Source organism: Elephantulus edwardii, unplaced genomic scaffold (assembly GCF_000299155.1).
Source record: "Elephantulus edwardii isolate Elephantulus edwardi_28Jun2011 unplaced genomic scaffold, EleEdw1.0 scaffold00020, whole genome shotgun sequence".
NCBI classification, from domain to species: Eukaryota; Metazoa; Chordata; class Mammalia; order Macroscelidea; family Macroscelididae; genus Elephantulus; species Elephantulus edwardii.
Window position 1 is genome coordinate 4,132,805 of NW_006399770.1, and position 15,652 is coordinate 4,148,456.

A 15,652-nucleotide genomic window follows, 5' to 3' on the forward strand; every position below is an offset into this window, starting at 1 on the left:
ATCCAGGTATATAACCTGCGTTTATGCCTCTTAAAAATGTATTTGCTATGAATAAGTCATTGATTGTGCAAAATTCGATCATTCTCTCTCCACTACATGGTTTAATATCAGTTAAGTTGTGTGTCAGGGTTGTATCATCTCTTCATTCCTTTTGCATCTGCATTCCGAGCAAATAATTTGAGAAGCTGGATTCTATGTTGAATGTGGCATCAGGATCCGAGGAAGACTCATCAACAACATGTATTGTGCAGCTGACACATCCCTGCTTGCTGAAAGGGAGAACTTGAAGCGCTTGCTGCAGAAAATCAAAGACTACAAACTAGATTAAATCTCAACTTCAAGAAAACAAAAATTCTCACCACTGGACCAATAGGCAACATCATCAGAGATGGAGAAAAGATTGACACTGTCAATGACTTTATCTTACATGGATCTACAGTCACTACACTTAGTACCAGAAATCAGGAGATCATGAGATGTATTGCATTGAGAAGGTCTTCAGCCAGAGACCTGTCAAAATTACTGAGGAAAAATGATGCCCGTCTGAGGACTAAGGTGTGCCTAATTCAGGCTGTTGTGTTTTCAGGCACTTGGCTGTGTATCTGAACACTGGACACTTAGTAAGGAAAACAGAAGAAAAATTGATGCCTTTGAGCTGTGGTATTGGAGAAGAGTACTGAATATCCCATGAACTGCCAAAAAAACCAAACAGAGCTTAGTGAAGTACAGCCGGAGTGCTCCTTGGAGGCAAAGATGACAAAGCTTTGTCTCACATACTTGGAGCATGTTGCTGAGAGGCTTTTCCTTGGGGAGAGACATCATTCTCAGAAGGGTGGATGATTAACAAGAGAAGACCTTCAACTGGATGGATTGACCCAGTGACTGCTGCATTAGACTTGAGTATGTCAGAAATAATGAGGCTGGCATAGGATAGGACAATGTTCATATCTGTTGTTCATAGGGTCTCTATGAGTTTTGCTCAACTTGATGGCACCTACCAACAACATATAGAGTTGAAATTAAATGTTAGGTTGGTTACTAAATTTTAGATTGAAAACTCTTGAGTGTTGACAACTATAGATATTGATAGTTTAAAATCTATGGCTATAAGATTACGAAAAAATAGGTAAAAAGATTGGCTGGAAATAATACTAGTATCTATTGTTTCATTTTATAGATTAAGTAAATAAGATCCAATTAAGTGATTTTCCCCCTGAACTCAAATGACTAGTCAGTGATTCAAATTCAGATACTTACATTTCTCTAGCATATTCAAGACAGAAAGCAAGACAGACTGCCTTTGGACTGAAATGTGAAAGAAAAAAGCATTCTTTTTTTTTAACTTGAATAGAAAAAAGCATTCTTATGCAAACAAATAAAGTATTCTCAAACTGTATGAGATCAGTGTATATAAAGATAAGCAAATATTTAGGGATTCTTCATGAAAAGAGGTTAAATTTGCAATCAAAAAGCATATAACAGATGTAACCTTGGTCAAGCTTACTACTCTATGCAAAGAAATTTGGAAGTTCTTTTGGACTACAGAAGGAATAAACATCTGTCTTGGAGGCAGTGCAGTTAAGTTACTCCTTTCAAGGCAAAGATGGTGGAACTTGGTCTCACATACTTTGGGCATGTTTGTCAATAGGGTCTAGTCTTGAGAAAAGGCATCATGCTGGGAAAAGTGGAAGGTCAGAGAAAGAGAGGAAGGCCCCCATCCAGATAAATTGACACAATGACTGTAGCACTGGGCTCTAGCCCAAAATTGCAAGTATGGGCCTGGATAGGGGCAAGATTGAAATCTGTTGTTCATAGGATTACTCTGAGTCGTAGTCAACTCTATGGCAACTCTCTCTGTCTCTCTAAATATATGTGTGTGTTTATTAGATAAGCTTTTCTTCAATTGTGTATATACTTACAAATAAAATTTCTTAAGAATATTTAGGTATGCTTATTGAAATATACTAGAGATTAAATCTTAAAATTATAAACATCTCAAAGTGAGCCAACATTGGCCCAAATGTATATACTGAATTACTGATTGTTATCCGTAGTGTTTTCATATGCTTGATCTCTTTATAGTACAGCTGTTAATAGACAGGGCAGATTTTATTACCTTAATTAGGAAAGAAAACTTGTCCCTCTGCTCACAGTCAGAGGTGCCTTCGTCACAGGTCTGTCTCTTGTAAAGGCACTTACTGCCCTGCCTTGCATCTTTGCATTTCTTTACTGTTACATCACCCCAATGTACATTTCTGAGTGCTAATTCAATTGTGCCTGTAATTTTTTTGTCTTATTGATAAATTCTTTTTGTATGTTTTATTGCCATATTTTTTAAGTCTCTCTTAATCTACCTATTCCCCTTTCTTTACTGTTTCCTCCTATCTTATAATTTATTTGTTGGATTATGCTGATCACATAATTTGTCTTCTTTCTATATTCCCTATGACTTGACGGTTTTATTTAAAATCTTGGTACATTTAACTGTTTCTTTATATTTTTTACAAAAATATTCCGTAAGTGTTAGTATGATATAGATCTCTGTTAAAAGGTATACAATGTCTGGTGGTTTTTATTTTTGTGATTTTTAACTTCCACATCTTGATGATCAGTGAATTCTTTAGGAAGATATTTGAATTTTATTATTTATTCATTTTATTATTTCTTCATTTTTAAGGTATAATACTTCTATGTAAAAGAAGTTTGTCCTCACCTGCTATTCTTTGCCACTTGCTTGATAATCAATTCTGACAAATCTTCCAGATGATGGATTTTTTCTTCAACTCTGTGGAAACTTGAATTTGTATATCACTTACATTGTTAATGTTTGTTTTTAGAGTTTTAATTTCTAATTCTTTAAAGCCTACTTACTTTCCTGGCTAATACTTTTAAATTTTATGTATGTATTTCTTTAAATATAGTCTGCTTAGTTGTTTTAGATGATGTTCTTGGAAAATTCCAACAACAAAAATCTTTCTGTTTCTCTTTGTTGTACTTTCTGTTGGTTCCTAGTCTAGTATCTTCTATATTTAGTGATTAAGATCTAGGTATTTTATTAAAGATTTTTGTCTTCTCCTATTTCTGTAAGTCTGTATTCTTCTATTCTTTCCATATTCAGTTAGTTTCCAAATGTTACCTGTTTTCTCACCCTGTCATTTCTTGTCAGGGTGACTGTGTGCTGTGTGTTACAGGGGAGAACTGTGCTGCAGGGGTTTTTTGACTGTCATGTTTACAGAAGCAAATCATCAGACCTTTCTTCTAAAGCACCAGTGGATAGGTTTGCACTGCCAACTTTTAGGTTAGCCTAGTATTTATTTGGTATGCCTCAGATTTTTTTTACCATAGGGAGTTACACTCTCATTCACTTTTTCCACCGGGTTTATTACCTCGGTTCTGGAAGGTTTCCCAGGTTCATATCTAGTTACTTAGATATTTCTGTTTTATTGCCAAACTCAAAATCCTAACCAGTGTGCCATTATGCCTTCTTAATTCAGCTGAAAAACAACCAAACTTTACTGAAATACTGAATGAAACAAAGTGTAGAAGGCGGCCAGCCATATGAAAGTTACAGAGGTTCTGCCATGTGCCAGGTGTACTACTAGTCATTAGCGATAGATGGACAGACAACACATGGTCCCTGCTCTCAAGAAGCTGAGGAGGGATAGGTATGAGGTACACACTGCAAAATGTGTACTGAGGACCCCAGGGCACATACAAAAATGAACAGAGGCTTCCAGAACAGCATGACCATGCATTTTGTTATCCTGACTAGTACAGTTTTATGATTACACCAGGGTGACAGATGTAAACATGGGTTTCCTGGGCATATGAATAAATATGATCACATGAGTACAAGATTTAGATCTTAAGTATGATTATATTTATATGCTGAATTTTATAAAAAAATGGAATAAAACACATTGATAGAAGGAAGTTCTTTTAAACAGAGGAATAGAATATATATAAAGACAGAGTCAGCATGAGAGAGCTAGTGTAAAGTTGAAGCAGGCCAAATATCCATTGTTACAAGTCAGAAATAATAAAATAATTATACTTTCACATAGTTTACCCTATTACCTTAAGGTAACTGGAGCATAAGTATTTGTATTTGGTAGCAGAAGGTCCCAGAAAAGATAGTGTTAAAGCAACAGTCATACTAAGAGTAGGGATTTTATTCTAAAACTGATTATGTGCATGTTTACCATTACATTTTGATAAAATGTTAGAAATTGTCAATATATTCTTGTGGTCCAAAGTTTATTTGGAATTTTGGTGTGAGAAAGGTGTGTAGTTTTATACATGTTTTCATTCATTCTCAGTGTTGGTGTTTTACTTGCCTCAAAAAGAATATGGATGTTTTATTTCTTGTCCTCTGGAATGCCTTGGAAGCACTGGAATTATCTGTTCTCTGGGAACTTTTATAAAAGTCCTCTATACATTTTTTGGGGGTAGGTAGGTAGTTCACAGTTTTGTGTGTGTGTTTTTTTTTTTCTTTTCTTCAATTTCTGCTATAGAAATCAGCCTGTTAGACTTTCTTCCTCTCTTCTGGATATCAGTCTGGAAAATTATATTTTTCTAGGGAACTATTCATTCATCCAAGTATCTTTCTGTAGGGCTGAGGCAACAATTTCTTTACCTTTCTATTCATATTTTGAACTGTTGATGATGTGCTAGTTTCCAAACAACCAATTCTTAGATTTTTTAAATAGGTTAGTGTTTTATTTTCTAACTCATTAGCTTTAGCTTTTAGGTTTTAAAATGTCTTCTACTTTCCTTTTTATTATTTTAAATGTTTTTTTTTTTTAATTACTAAATTCTCGCCACTGGGCCAATTGGCAGCATCAGTATGGATGGTAAAGAGATTGAGATTGTTCATAGCTTTAGTTTGCTTGGTTCCACAGTCAACACTCTTGGCACCAGTAGCCAGGAAATTAAAAGGTGTATTGTCATGGGAAAGTTTGCTGTTAGGGACCTCTCCAAAGTACTGAAGAGCAAGGGTGTCTCTCTGGAGACTAAGGTGTGTCTGATTCAGGCCATGGTCTTTGCAATCACTTGTTATGCATCAGAGAGTTGGACAATGACCAAGGAGGATAGAAGGAGAATTAATGCCTTTGAGCTCTGGTGCTGGAGAAGAGTATTGAGAGTACCACGGGCTGCTAGGAAAACAAATAGATTCATCCTGGAAAGGGTTAAACTGGGTGGCTCCTTGGAGGCAAGGATTCTGAGGCTCCGTCTAACATACTTTGGACATGTTGTAAGGAGAGACCGGTCCTTGGAGAAGGACATCATGCTTGGGAGGGTGGAGGGACAGCGCAGGAGGGGAAGGCCCTCTATGAGGTGGATTGATTCAGTGACTGGGGTAATCAGGATGGGAGTGTCAGAGACAGTGCGATTGGCATGGGACAGAGAAGAGTTTAGGGATGTTGTACATAGGGTCGCTATGAGTTGCAAGCGACTCGACGGCACATAACAACAACAACAAATTATTTAAAGTTTTTCTTAATTGTTGAAATAGTAGTCATTTGATTCTGAGTTTTCCTTGAGTGGAATTACAAAGGATATATGTTCTGTGTATGTGTATGCTTTTGCATGCATGTATGTGTATGTGTGAATGCACACGAATGTTACAGTTTCAGAAGTTAATCAGAAACTACTTAGAAAACAGGTGGGAGAATTAGAGTAGTTCATGTGAGAGGTTTTTATTTATGGGTTGACTGGAATTCTGGCAGTCCTGATGGCAAGAAGAGCATATTAACAGACTGAATGTGAAGCATGTGAATGGAGACTTCTCAGAATAATTTTCAGGTTTGTATGAATGGGTGGGCTGATGAAGGTACCATTTGCTGAACTGGGGTCTGTTATAGGTTCAGTTGTGTCCTAATAACATATGTCTTAAGTCTTGACCTTTGTGCTTGTATTTAGAAACATTTTGCATGGGCTGTATTTGTTATAGTAATGAGGCAGGATTAATGTAGTGTGTATTTTACATCAATTCTTTATGAGATCTAAGAGGTTAAACAGGGGGGCTAGGAGAGATTGGGAAGAATGAAGACAAACCACATTAAAAATTGCCCAGGAGCAGTAGCTCAAAGACATGAAGACCTTCTTTTTTTTTCTTTTACTTGTAAATTTGATGAAAGTTTACAGAAAAATTGGATTTTCATGCATTCATTGTTAAACATTTTGTTCCATCCCCCAGTTCATTTTTTTTTAAAATATTCATTTATTGTTGCATAGTTTCCTCCCTCTCTCCTCCTCCGCCTCTCCCAGTCCTCTTTGCAGTGTTCCTCTTATTCTGGACTATTATCTTACATATAATGCTTAATCATCATATTCCTTTAAAATAGTTCTCTCCCTTATCTGTTCTAGTATCCACTCTTTTTCTAGTCTACTCCCAGTTCTCTCTGTCAGTCCTGCTTTACAGTGGTGTTGTGCAGTATTTGTACTTTTAAGACTGAGACATTTCACTCAGCATTATGTCCTCTAGGGTCACCTATGTTATGTAATGTTTTATAAGTTTGTTATTTTTTCAGAGCCCACAGAGACAAAACCCTCTCCTAGTGCTGGCACTAGAATTTAGACATATAGCCTTCTGTGAGAATCATTGAGAAAATAGATGTTTGTTAAAGCCACTTGTGCTGTTTCACCTATAGCAACACTAAATAACTACAGTACTGTGTTTTATATCAATACTGTGATGGATATAAAAAGAAAATAGATATGAGTTAGAATGTTTAATTTAGACACAAATAAGTAATTTCAAAAGTTTTCAGTACATACAATTTATGATCATCATTAGGACAGAAGCTCATCATTAGATGATGACTAACACATATAGAAGAGGATTTTCTGAACCACTCTTATATAGTGGTAAGGAATTGCACTGCCAACCTAAAGGTGTGCTGTTTAAATCCACCAGCTGCTCTGTGGGAGAATGATGGACATTCTCCTCCTATGGGACTTATTGCCTCTGAAAACCTGCTGGAGAAGGGTCTACTATGGGTCAGATTCCATTTGACGGTACAGAACAACAACAGAACATATTAAGACAGATAAATGGCACTGCAAAACTGTTGACATTAGAAGAATAAGTCCTCTAAAAGTAAGGGCATGTACCAGATTGTAGTTTGGTTTTCTAGACTTGTGCAGTGGGTAGATCTTATCATAGAAAGTGTTCATTCTGCAGATTGTTAGAGCTAACTGGCTATTGTACATAGAGAGTTGAGTAATAAATGGCTGCTGTGGTAAACAGAAGGAACTTTGGTGTTGTAGTCTGAATGATTTATGCTGCTAACCCAAAGACTGTGTGTCTCCTCCTTTGATTCAAATCCACCAGTAGTTTTGAGGGGAAAAGAGGGGCAGTTTTCCTCTTTCCTATTAATATTTACAGCGTCTGAAACTTGATGGAGTTGGAACTGACTCAAGGAAAATGTGTGTAGGGAAGCTTTGGTGGCCTTGCTGGTAAGCTGTGCTGCAGTCCCACAGGCCTGTACTCCATTAACTGCCTCTGAAAATCTGCTGGAGGGTCAGCTATCAGGTGGGTTCTGACTCTGGTAACAACAGCAGCAACAAAGAGTCTACAAAGGTTTGTACCTCAGATGCACCAGAAACTCCATAGTCTGGATGAAGGGTGGGCATTCTCCACCTTTGTAAATTACTGCCCCTGAAAACCACAGGAGGGTCAGCTGTGGGTTAGTTCCAACCCGACATCAAATAGCAACAGACAAGAAAATGTGCTACTTACTTACATTCACCTTCAGAGAAGAGCTCACTGCATTGCTGCAAGGTGTGCAGTCAGCAGGCAGTCTCATCTGCCTGTTCTTCAGTGTATGTTCAGCTTTAGGAGCTATCTCCTCCAAAGTCACACTTCTCTAGGGACAGTCTGCATTTTCAGACTGATCAAGGCTTACGTGTAAAGTCCTATCCATTTTCAGCCCACCACAGAGCATTCTGATGGACGGTATTTGCTGCATGCAGAGCCTCTCATCTGGTTGAATAAAGTTTGTTAAGCTGGCATTGCAATTTGAGGGATTCTTTTTTGCTCAAGGTTGATTTTTCCCTCCTTCCTATCATAGTTGTTGAACTGTGATCAACATACTGTTTGTCAAATGCCACTCCACTTATCTTTCTGAGACGTCATCCTGCAAATAACTTTTGATCTCCAGTAATTCTCTGATAACAATTATTTACTGGGAAGAAAAGCATCAATCAAGAAAAGAACATGATAAACATTACATGTATATGTCTCTGTATGTAGGGTGCCACTGAAGTGTATTATAGAGAGAACCTGCTGCTATTTTTTTCATGTATTGTTGAGTTGGTTCCTGTGGGCAGAGTAGAACTGTCCCATTGAGTTTCAAAAGCTTTACTCTTTCCTGAAATAAATCTTCTGGTGTCCTCTCTCATGGAGTGACTGGTTGAGTTTGAACCATTGACCTTTCGGTTAGTAGCTAAGTGTATAACCACACACAAGGAGGGCTCCTGTTATTCTTGTTAAATGCCGTTTAGGTGACTGTGACTCAGAGTGATCCTGTGAATAATGGCTCTGAACCTTGCCCTATAATGAGTTGGCCTCACAGTTTCTGACATACTTGACCCATTGCCACAGTCACTGTGCCCATATATCTCACCTAGGACTTTCCTCTCTTGCTCTGACCTTGTACCCTTCAAGCATGATGTCCTTCAAAGACTGGCTCTTCCTGACAACATTCCCAAAGTACATGAGATGAGATGGAGCTTCGAAATCTTTGTCTTCCAGGAGCAACTTGTTCTCATGCACTCCTGGACAGACCTATTTGTGTTCTTGGCAGTCCATGGTATGTTTAGTACTCTTCACCAGCATCAGAACTTGAAGTCATCACCTGGTTAATGATATTGTTAGGGAGGTAGCTTCACTTAGTACTTAGAAGTGGGTGCCAATGCCAGTTTAACTGTCTTGAGTAGCATACTGCTTACTTTTGCCAAGCTACTTCCTTTGTTTGTAAAATGGCAGTAATACAGTTTCTCATCCTGGAGGAGACTAGTTTAGGATTGTTTACTTTGTATGGAAAGATTCTCAGCAGCAAGAGGGAAGGTCGCAGTGCACATTTTCCAGTGTGCACTTTTATCTGCTTTCTGTTTCTCATTGTCTGAAACAATTCATGTGGCCAAACATTCATTGAAGGGCAGAGAAATAGTACCTGTCTTCTCTGAGAGAAATTATGGAATAGGTGTGTATATTTCACACATATATGTAAACGTTACCAAACTCAAGGCTTGCTAAAATTGTAGTAGTTAGCATTTTTGAGCACTTTCTATATATGATACTTTATAAAATGTAGCTGAACTACTCTTATTTAGTGTGTTCTATATCAGTATGATGAAGAAAAAGAAAAAACAACTTGGAATATCCTAACAGTGGGAATATCTTGCAAATAAAGTTCTCTCTCTTTTTCTCCTGCAGTAAGAAAAGTGGAAAACCACCATTACAGAATGAGGTAAAATTTTAAGTCTTTCCTATCTCATGTTCTTATTTATTTTGTTGTATAATTTTAAGCTGAGGGGAAATTAGAGTTTTAAAATAAAAGAAGTTTAAAATAATATCTGATTTATGATATATTGTAGAAATTTCCTTTAAAACAGCATTTCTTGACAGATATCTTTTGTAGTGACACAGGATAAGCCTACTCTGTCTTCACTAATAGACTCTTATAGTTGAAGGCAATTAACATATCTCTTAAGTCTTGTCATTTAAGTTCTAAGTGAACTTTGCTCCTTCAGATATTTCTCATATGATATAGTTTCTGTTCCTTTTCACTTTATACAGATTCCTTTGAATCTGTACTTTGTCCTTGGTTACTATGCTTAGAATGAAACAGAGTTATCCTGATGTAATAGTATCTCTTGATGTGAACACCATGTTGCTAAAATTCAGCCTAAGGTTCCTTTTGAATCTTTAGCCATAATGATTGCTTTATTAAGTGAAATTTATAATAAAGAATAACCTCCAGGTGTGTTTCTGATTATCAGTTCTATTGACAGATAACCCCAATCTTTTATTTTTCAGTTGAATTCCCCTCCTGTCTCTTTTTCTGTAACAGCCTAATTGAGGTATAATTCACATACCATAAAATTTACACCTTTAAATTATAAAACCCAGTAGTTTCAAGTACATTCATAGAATTGGGCAATCATCACCATGTAGTTTAGAGCAGTACTTCAAATCCATCAGGTGCTCTGTGGTAGCAAAATGGATAGAATCCTCACATAATGATTTACAGCCCCAAAACTTCATGGAGGGCTATGAGTTGAAATGATATAATGGTGTTAGGTTTGACTGGCAATTTCTCCTGCTTCCTCACAATTTTTGATAGGCTTGATTAGGTAAGGATCAATGAGGTTATCCTGTGGTGTCTTTTAAACTGTGCTCTTTTGTTATGGTTTATGTAACTGGGCCTGTATCCAGATAGAGCAAAGGACTGCAGCCTTCAATATGGATTGAAACTCAACATCAAGAAAACAAAGATTCTCACTACTGGGCCAATTGGAAGCATCACGATAGATCGTGAAGAGATTGAGATTATTGACAGCTTCAGTTTACTTGGCTCTACAATCAACACTCTTGGCACCAGCAGCCAGGAAATCAAAAGATGAATTGCACTGGGAAAGTCTGCTGTCAGACACTCTCCAAGGTACTGAAGAGCAATGATGTCAGTCTGGAGACTATGATGTGCCTGATACAGGCCATGGTCTTTGCAGTTACTTGCCATGCTTTAGAGAGCTGGACAATGACTAAGGATGATAGAAGGAGAGTTGATGTCTTTGAGCTGTGGTGCTGGAGAAGAGTATTGAATATACCATGAACTGCTAGGGAAACAAACAAGTTTGTCCTGGAGAGGGTGAAGCCAGGATGATCCTTGGAGGTAATGATTCTGAAGCTTTGTCTGACATACCTTGGACATGTTGCAAGGCGGGATCAGTCCTTGCAGAGGGATGTCATGCTTGAGAGGGTGGAGGGACCGCAAAGGAAAGGAAGACCCTCGATGAGATGGATTGATTCAGTCACTGGGATAATGGGGATAGGTATGTCAGAGACAGTAAGATTGGCACTGGATAGAGCAGGGTTTAGATGGGGTCAGTATGAGTCACAGGCAACTTGACAGCACATAACAACAATAAGAGCATGAGAATTTTATAAAGAACATCAGATTCTTTTATTATTAATTTCCAGTTTTAACTTATTGATATCATATATATCTGGAATGACGTGTTCTGGGAATATTGCAGTTATAAAAAGAAATCTCTTTGCTCATCGAGCTTAAATTCTACCTGTCAGATAATATATGGATATATTTTTTTTTAATAAAGAAGAAAATTAGGATATTTAGATATATTCCTAAGAGGCTTAATAAACTCATTCTGGCTTCTAGTGGTTATTATCTTCCAATCCCTCCCATTTTTTCGTGTTAATATCTATTCTGTGAATATCCTAGAAATTGACAGCAGATTTGCTGTTTAGTTTTCTTAGTCTCTCTCCTTCCAGGTATTTGAAAATGGTATGTTACTGTTGTTGTGTCCCATTGATTCAGAATTGGCCCATAGCTTACCCTCCAGTGGATTTTCAGAGGCATTAATAACATGAGAAGAGATTGCCCATATTTTTCCTGTGGAGCAGCTGGTGGATTCAAGCCACATGCCTTCAGGATTGCAGCGCACTTTCTTGCTATTGGGCTGCCAGAGCTCCCTCATTATCAACAATGTTGTTGTCATTTATTTGACTCTCACTCATGTCAACCCTAGGTATAATGCTTCCTGGTTCGACCCTGTCTTTGTGATCACTGGCATGTTTGAATCTATTGTTGATTTCTTGTATTTTAGTACAGTAGCAGATATTACTCTGTTGTGATCCATAGGGGTTTTTTTTTTTGCTTAGTTTTCAGAAGGAGATTGCCAGCCCTTTCTTCCTAGTCCTCCTTAGTTGACAAACTCTGCTAAAACATGTTCACCATGGTTGACTTCTGGTACTTGGAAGATTGGAGGCATGCTATTGTTAGATGCTGTTGAGTCAACTATGTCACATAGTGATGCTGTTAACAGCAGACGGGAGCTCTGCCCTATCACGAGCCATCCTCAGGATCTCTGCCATGCTCAAATCCATTAAATCCATTGTGATCACTGTGTCAGTCCCTCTCATTGAAGACTTTCTTTGCATTCTTTTGTTCACTCTTCTTTCCCAACATGGTGTCTTTTTCTAGGGACTGATCCTTCATGATAACATGTCCAAAGTATGTGAGATGAATTGTCACCATTCTTGCCTTAAAGGAGCACCTTGCTTGCACTTTTTTTTTGGTCCATGGGACATTCAGTATTCTTCTCCAACACGACAATTCATATTCTTCTTCTATCATCTGTATTCACTCATAGGCCAGCTCTCAGATGTATACGAAGCAATTGAAAATACCACACCTTGGATTAGGAATTCATTGTCTTTAAACTGTTGTTACCCTTTAGCACTTTGAGAGGTCTTGACAACTTATTTTCCCAAAGCACTACATATTTTAATTTGACTGCTGCTGCCGTGGCTGTTGAATGTGGACCCAAATGAAATGAATTATTGACTTAGAATTTTCTCCATCTATCATATGTTGCCTGTTAGCTCAGTGGTGAGGGGTTTTGTTTCCTTGCTGTTGAGGCATAGTTTCCAGCGTTACCACACCATGCAAATCCCAGCAGTACAACATAGTAACAGATGGGTGGAGATTGTTAACCTGGTTATCTCCATTTGATCTAAGTTACTAAACTTCTAAGACAGTATTGAAACTAGTTAGTTTTTTCTTCCTTCCTAGTTTTCTGTACAAATGGCTTGAGCTTGTACTACTTGCTGGTCATAGGGAGCAAGTAAGTTCAATTTCTAGTAGGATATATACCAAATAGTAACATAATTCATGTTTATAAAGGAGAGGATGGGATGTGCCACTGTCAGTTACCCTGGAGTTGGCTCTGACTCATAGGGCTCTGCACACAACAGGACCAGAACCTGCCCCATCCTGCCTCACTCTCACAGTCTCTGCTGGGCCTGAGCACATTGTTGCAGCTGCTGTGTCATTCCCTCTCCCCGAGGGGCTTCCTCTTCTGTTGCTGACCCTCTGCTTTACCAAACATGATGCTTTGTCCAGGGACCAGCCCTTCCTAATAGCTTGGCTGGTGTGCTGTCTCAAATAGCTATTTTAGTCAATTCTACTTCCTCCCTACTTTGTTAGTTGATTGAATAATAATAAGAATGTCTCATTGCTCTTTAACCTCTGCATATTAAAAAACTCAAACTCATTCCCCCAACCTTTAGCTGACCCTGGGGAGGCTTATTTTCTGAGGCTGTAAATGGCGTGAGAGGAGATTGCCTGTCTTTCCACTGCAGAACTGCTGATGGATTCCAATTGTCAGAGAAGCTCAGCATTTATATTAGCAAAGCAGCTCCCTGTGGACAATTTCACCCCCCCCCAGTTGTTTTATTAACTTCTTAATTAGTCATTTATCTAATGGTTTGTTTGCCCTTTCTATAATTTCTGTCTTAAGCTTTTATCATCAAAAGGTTTTATTTGTTTTTAAAATTATCGGAAAGTTCAAGGTGGAGGAATTAACATGCGAATTTAAAATGCATTCTGAAGAGAGGCCAGCAGTGTTATGAAAAAAATATTGTTTCTGCAGTTATTCTTGTCTACTATAATTTCAGGCGTGACTTTTATTACGTATCAAGAATGAGAAAGCATCTTGACGTTTCTTATGTCTGAATTCAGCCTTTCTGGGCCAACATTCCTGTCCAACTGTTTCTTTGTAGACAATACTGTGATTATTTTAGGAAAAATGTAGTTTCTCCATGTGAAGAAGTTAGTTTTTAGACAGTTTAAGAAATAAGAGTGGTGGCAACAACAAATAAAAAAGGGAAGAAGGTTTAATATATCAGTTAGGTATAAGTGCTATTATGCTACTTCCTTATAAAATTTCTTTTTCCTTTTTGCTTGCTGTATCATTTCCTGAAAACATATAGACATATCTTTAAAGTAGGAGATGGATATGGAAGCAGGGAATTAGTCTGTCTAAAATGAAAACTAGAGATGGAGAATGGTATTGCTTATGGGTGAGATTAGTTGGTGACTGGAGAAAAACCAAAAGATTGGAGATATATCATTCTTTTGATAGATAACTGCTGTCACCTTTTCTTTACCTTCTCTATTTCTCAGTCTAGGAAAATAAAAGGAGAAGCTTAGAGTATCTCAACTTAAAAAAATAAAGAAGCAGTTGTCTGAACAGAAGAACAGAACACTGCATGGCTTAAAATGAAGAAAGTTGTGCAACAGGCTTGTATCCTTTCTCTGTAGCTATTCAGTCTGTATGCTGAGCAGATTATTCAAGAAGCTGGACTTTATGAAGAGGAATATGACATCAGGATTGGTAGCAGTTTGATCAAAACACACATTGGGCAGATGACCCACCTTGCTTGCAGAAAGTGAAGATGACTTAAAGCACTTACAACAGAAGATGAAGGACTACCACCTTCACTTATTTTTTATTAATTTTAATGAAAGTTTACAGAGACTTAGGGTTTCCATTCATTCATTGTTTCACTTCTCTCCCTGCCTACCCTCTCCTCCCCAATTTACTCTTCTTCTTGAAAAGTAAAAGAAAAATTCTTTCATTGATATGCAACCCCTCCCCCCAAGTCCACTCCACTGTGCAGCCTTCGTTCTGGACTCCTGTCATGACAGTAATTGCCAGTCATATATCTCTTTTAAACAGTTCTCTCCCTCATTTGTTTCAATGCAGTATACATCATTCCTCCCCTCCTTCTCTATCTTCCCTCAACCCTAATATCAGTCCCGTTTTGCAACAGAAGCCCTATGCAATATTTGTCCTTTTGTGACTGAGATATTACACTCAGCATGTCCTCCAGGGTCACCCATTTTGTATAATATTTAATGATTTCCTTGTTTTTCAGTGCTGCATAGTATTCCATTGTGTGCATATGCCACAGCTTCTCTATCCATTCAGCATGGGCACTTGGGTTGTTTCCAGCTCTTTGCTATTGCGAACAAAGCCGCAATAAACATGGGTGTGCATATATCTGCTTGGGTGGCGGTTATGGATTCTTTAGGGTAAATTCCCAGTAGTGGAATTGCTGCTGGGTCAAATGGTATTTCTAATTGCAACTTTTTGAGAAAGCGCCGTACAACCATCCATAGTGGTTGCACCATTTTACACTCCCACCAACAGTGAATCCAGTTTCTCCACAACTTCGCCAGCATTTGATGTTTGCTGTTCTGTTAACTTTTGCTATTCTTACTGGTGTGAGATGATATCTCATGGTTGTTTTGATTTGTATTTCTCTTCGAGCTAGGGATTTTGAACATTTCTTCATTGCTTGTTGGCCATCTGAATGTCTTCTTTGGTGAAGTGTCTTTTCATATCCTGTGCCCATTTTTCAATTGGGTTATTTACCTTTATCTTCTTGTGGTGCTCGAGTATTAGAGACCTGGAGAAGTGGAAGCTATCCCTTGCTCATGGATAGGAAGACTCAATATGCTGAAAATGACAATACTACCAAAGGCAGTTTACACATTCAGTGCAATCCCAATACAAATACCAATTCCATTCTTCAACGAGATGGGAAAGGCAGTCT

The 15,652-nt window shown here is 37.9% G+C and overlaps 1 protein-coding gene across 4 annotated transcripts in view; it reads left to right on the forward strand.

The window, feature by feature from the left end:
- Positions 1-15,652, forward strand: part of ABCD3 (ATP-binding cassette, sub-family D (ALD), member 3) — a 120,762-nt gene that overhangs the window by 27,058 nt on the left and 78,052 nt on the right. For 3 of the 4 annotated variants that reach the window (XM_006882418.1, XM_006882421.1, XM_006882419.1), the window contains exon 2: positions 9,443-9,476. The exons of the other annotated variant lie outside the window; for it this stretch is intronic. In XM_006882418.1, coding sequence (XP_006882480.1) covers positions 9,443-9,476 — 34 coding nt within the window. The remainder of the gene's footprint in view (positions 1-9,442; positions 9,477-15,652) is intronic. 4 annotated transcript variants of the gene reach the window in all.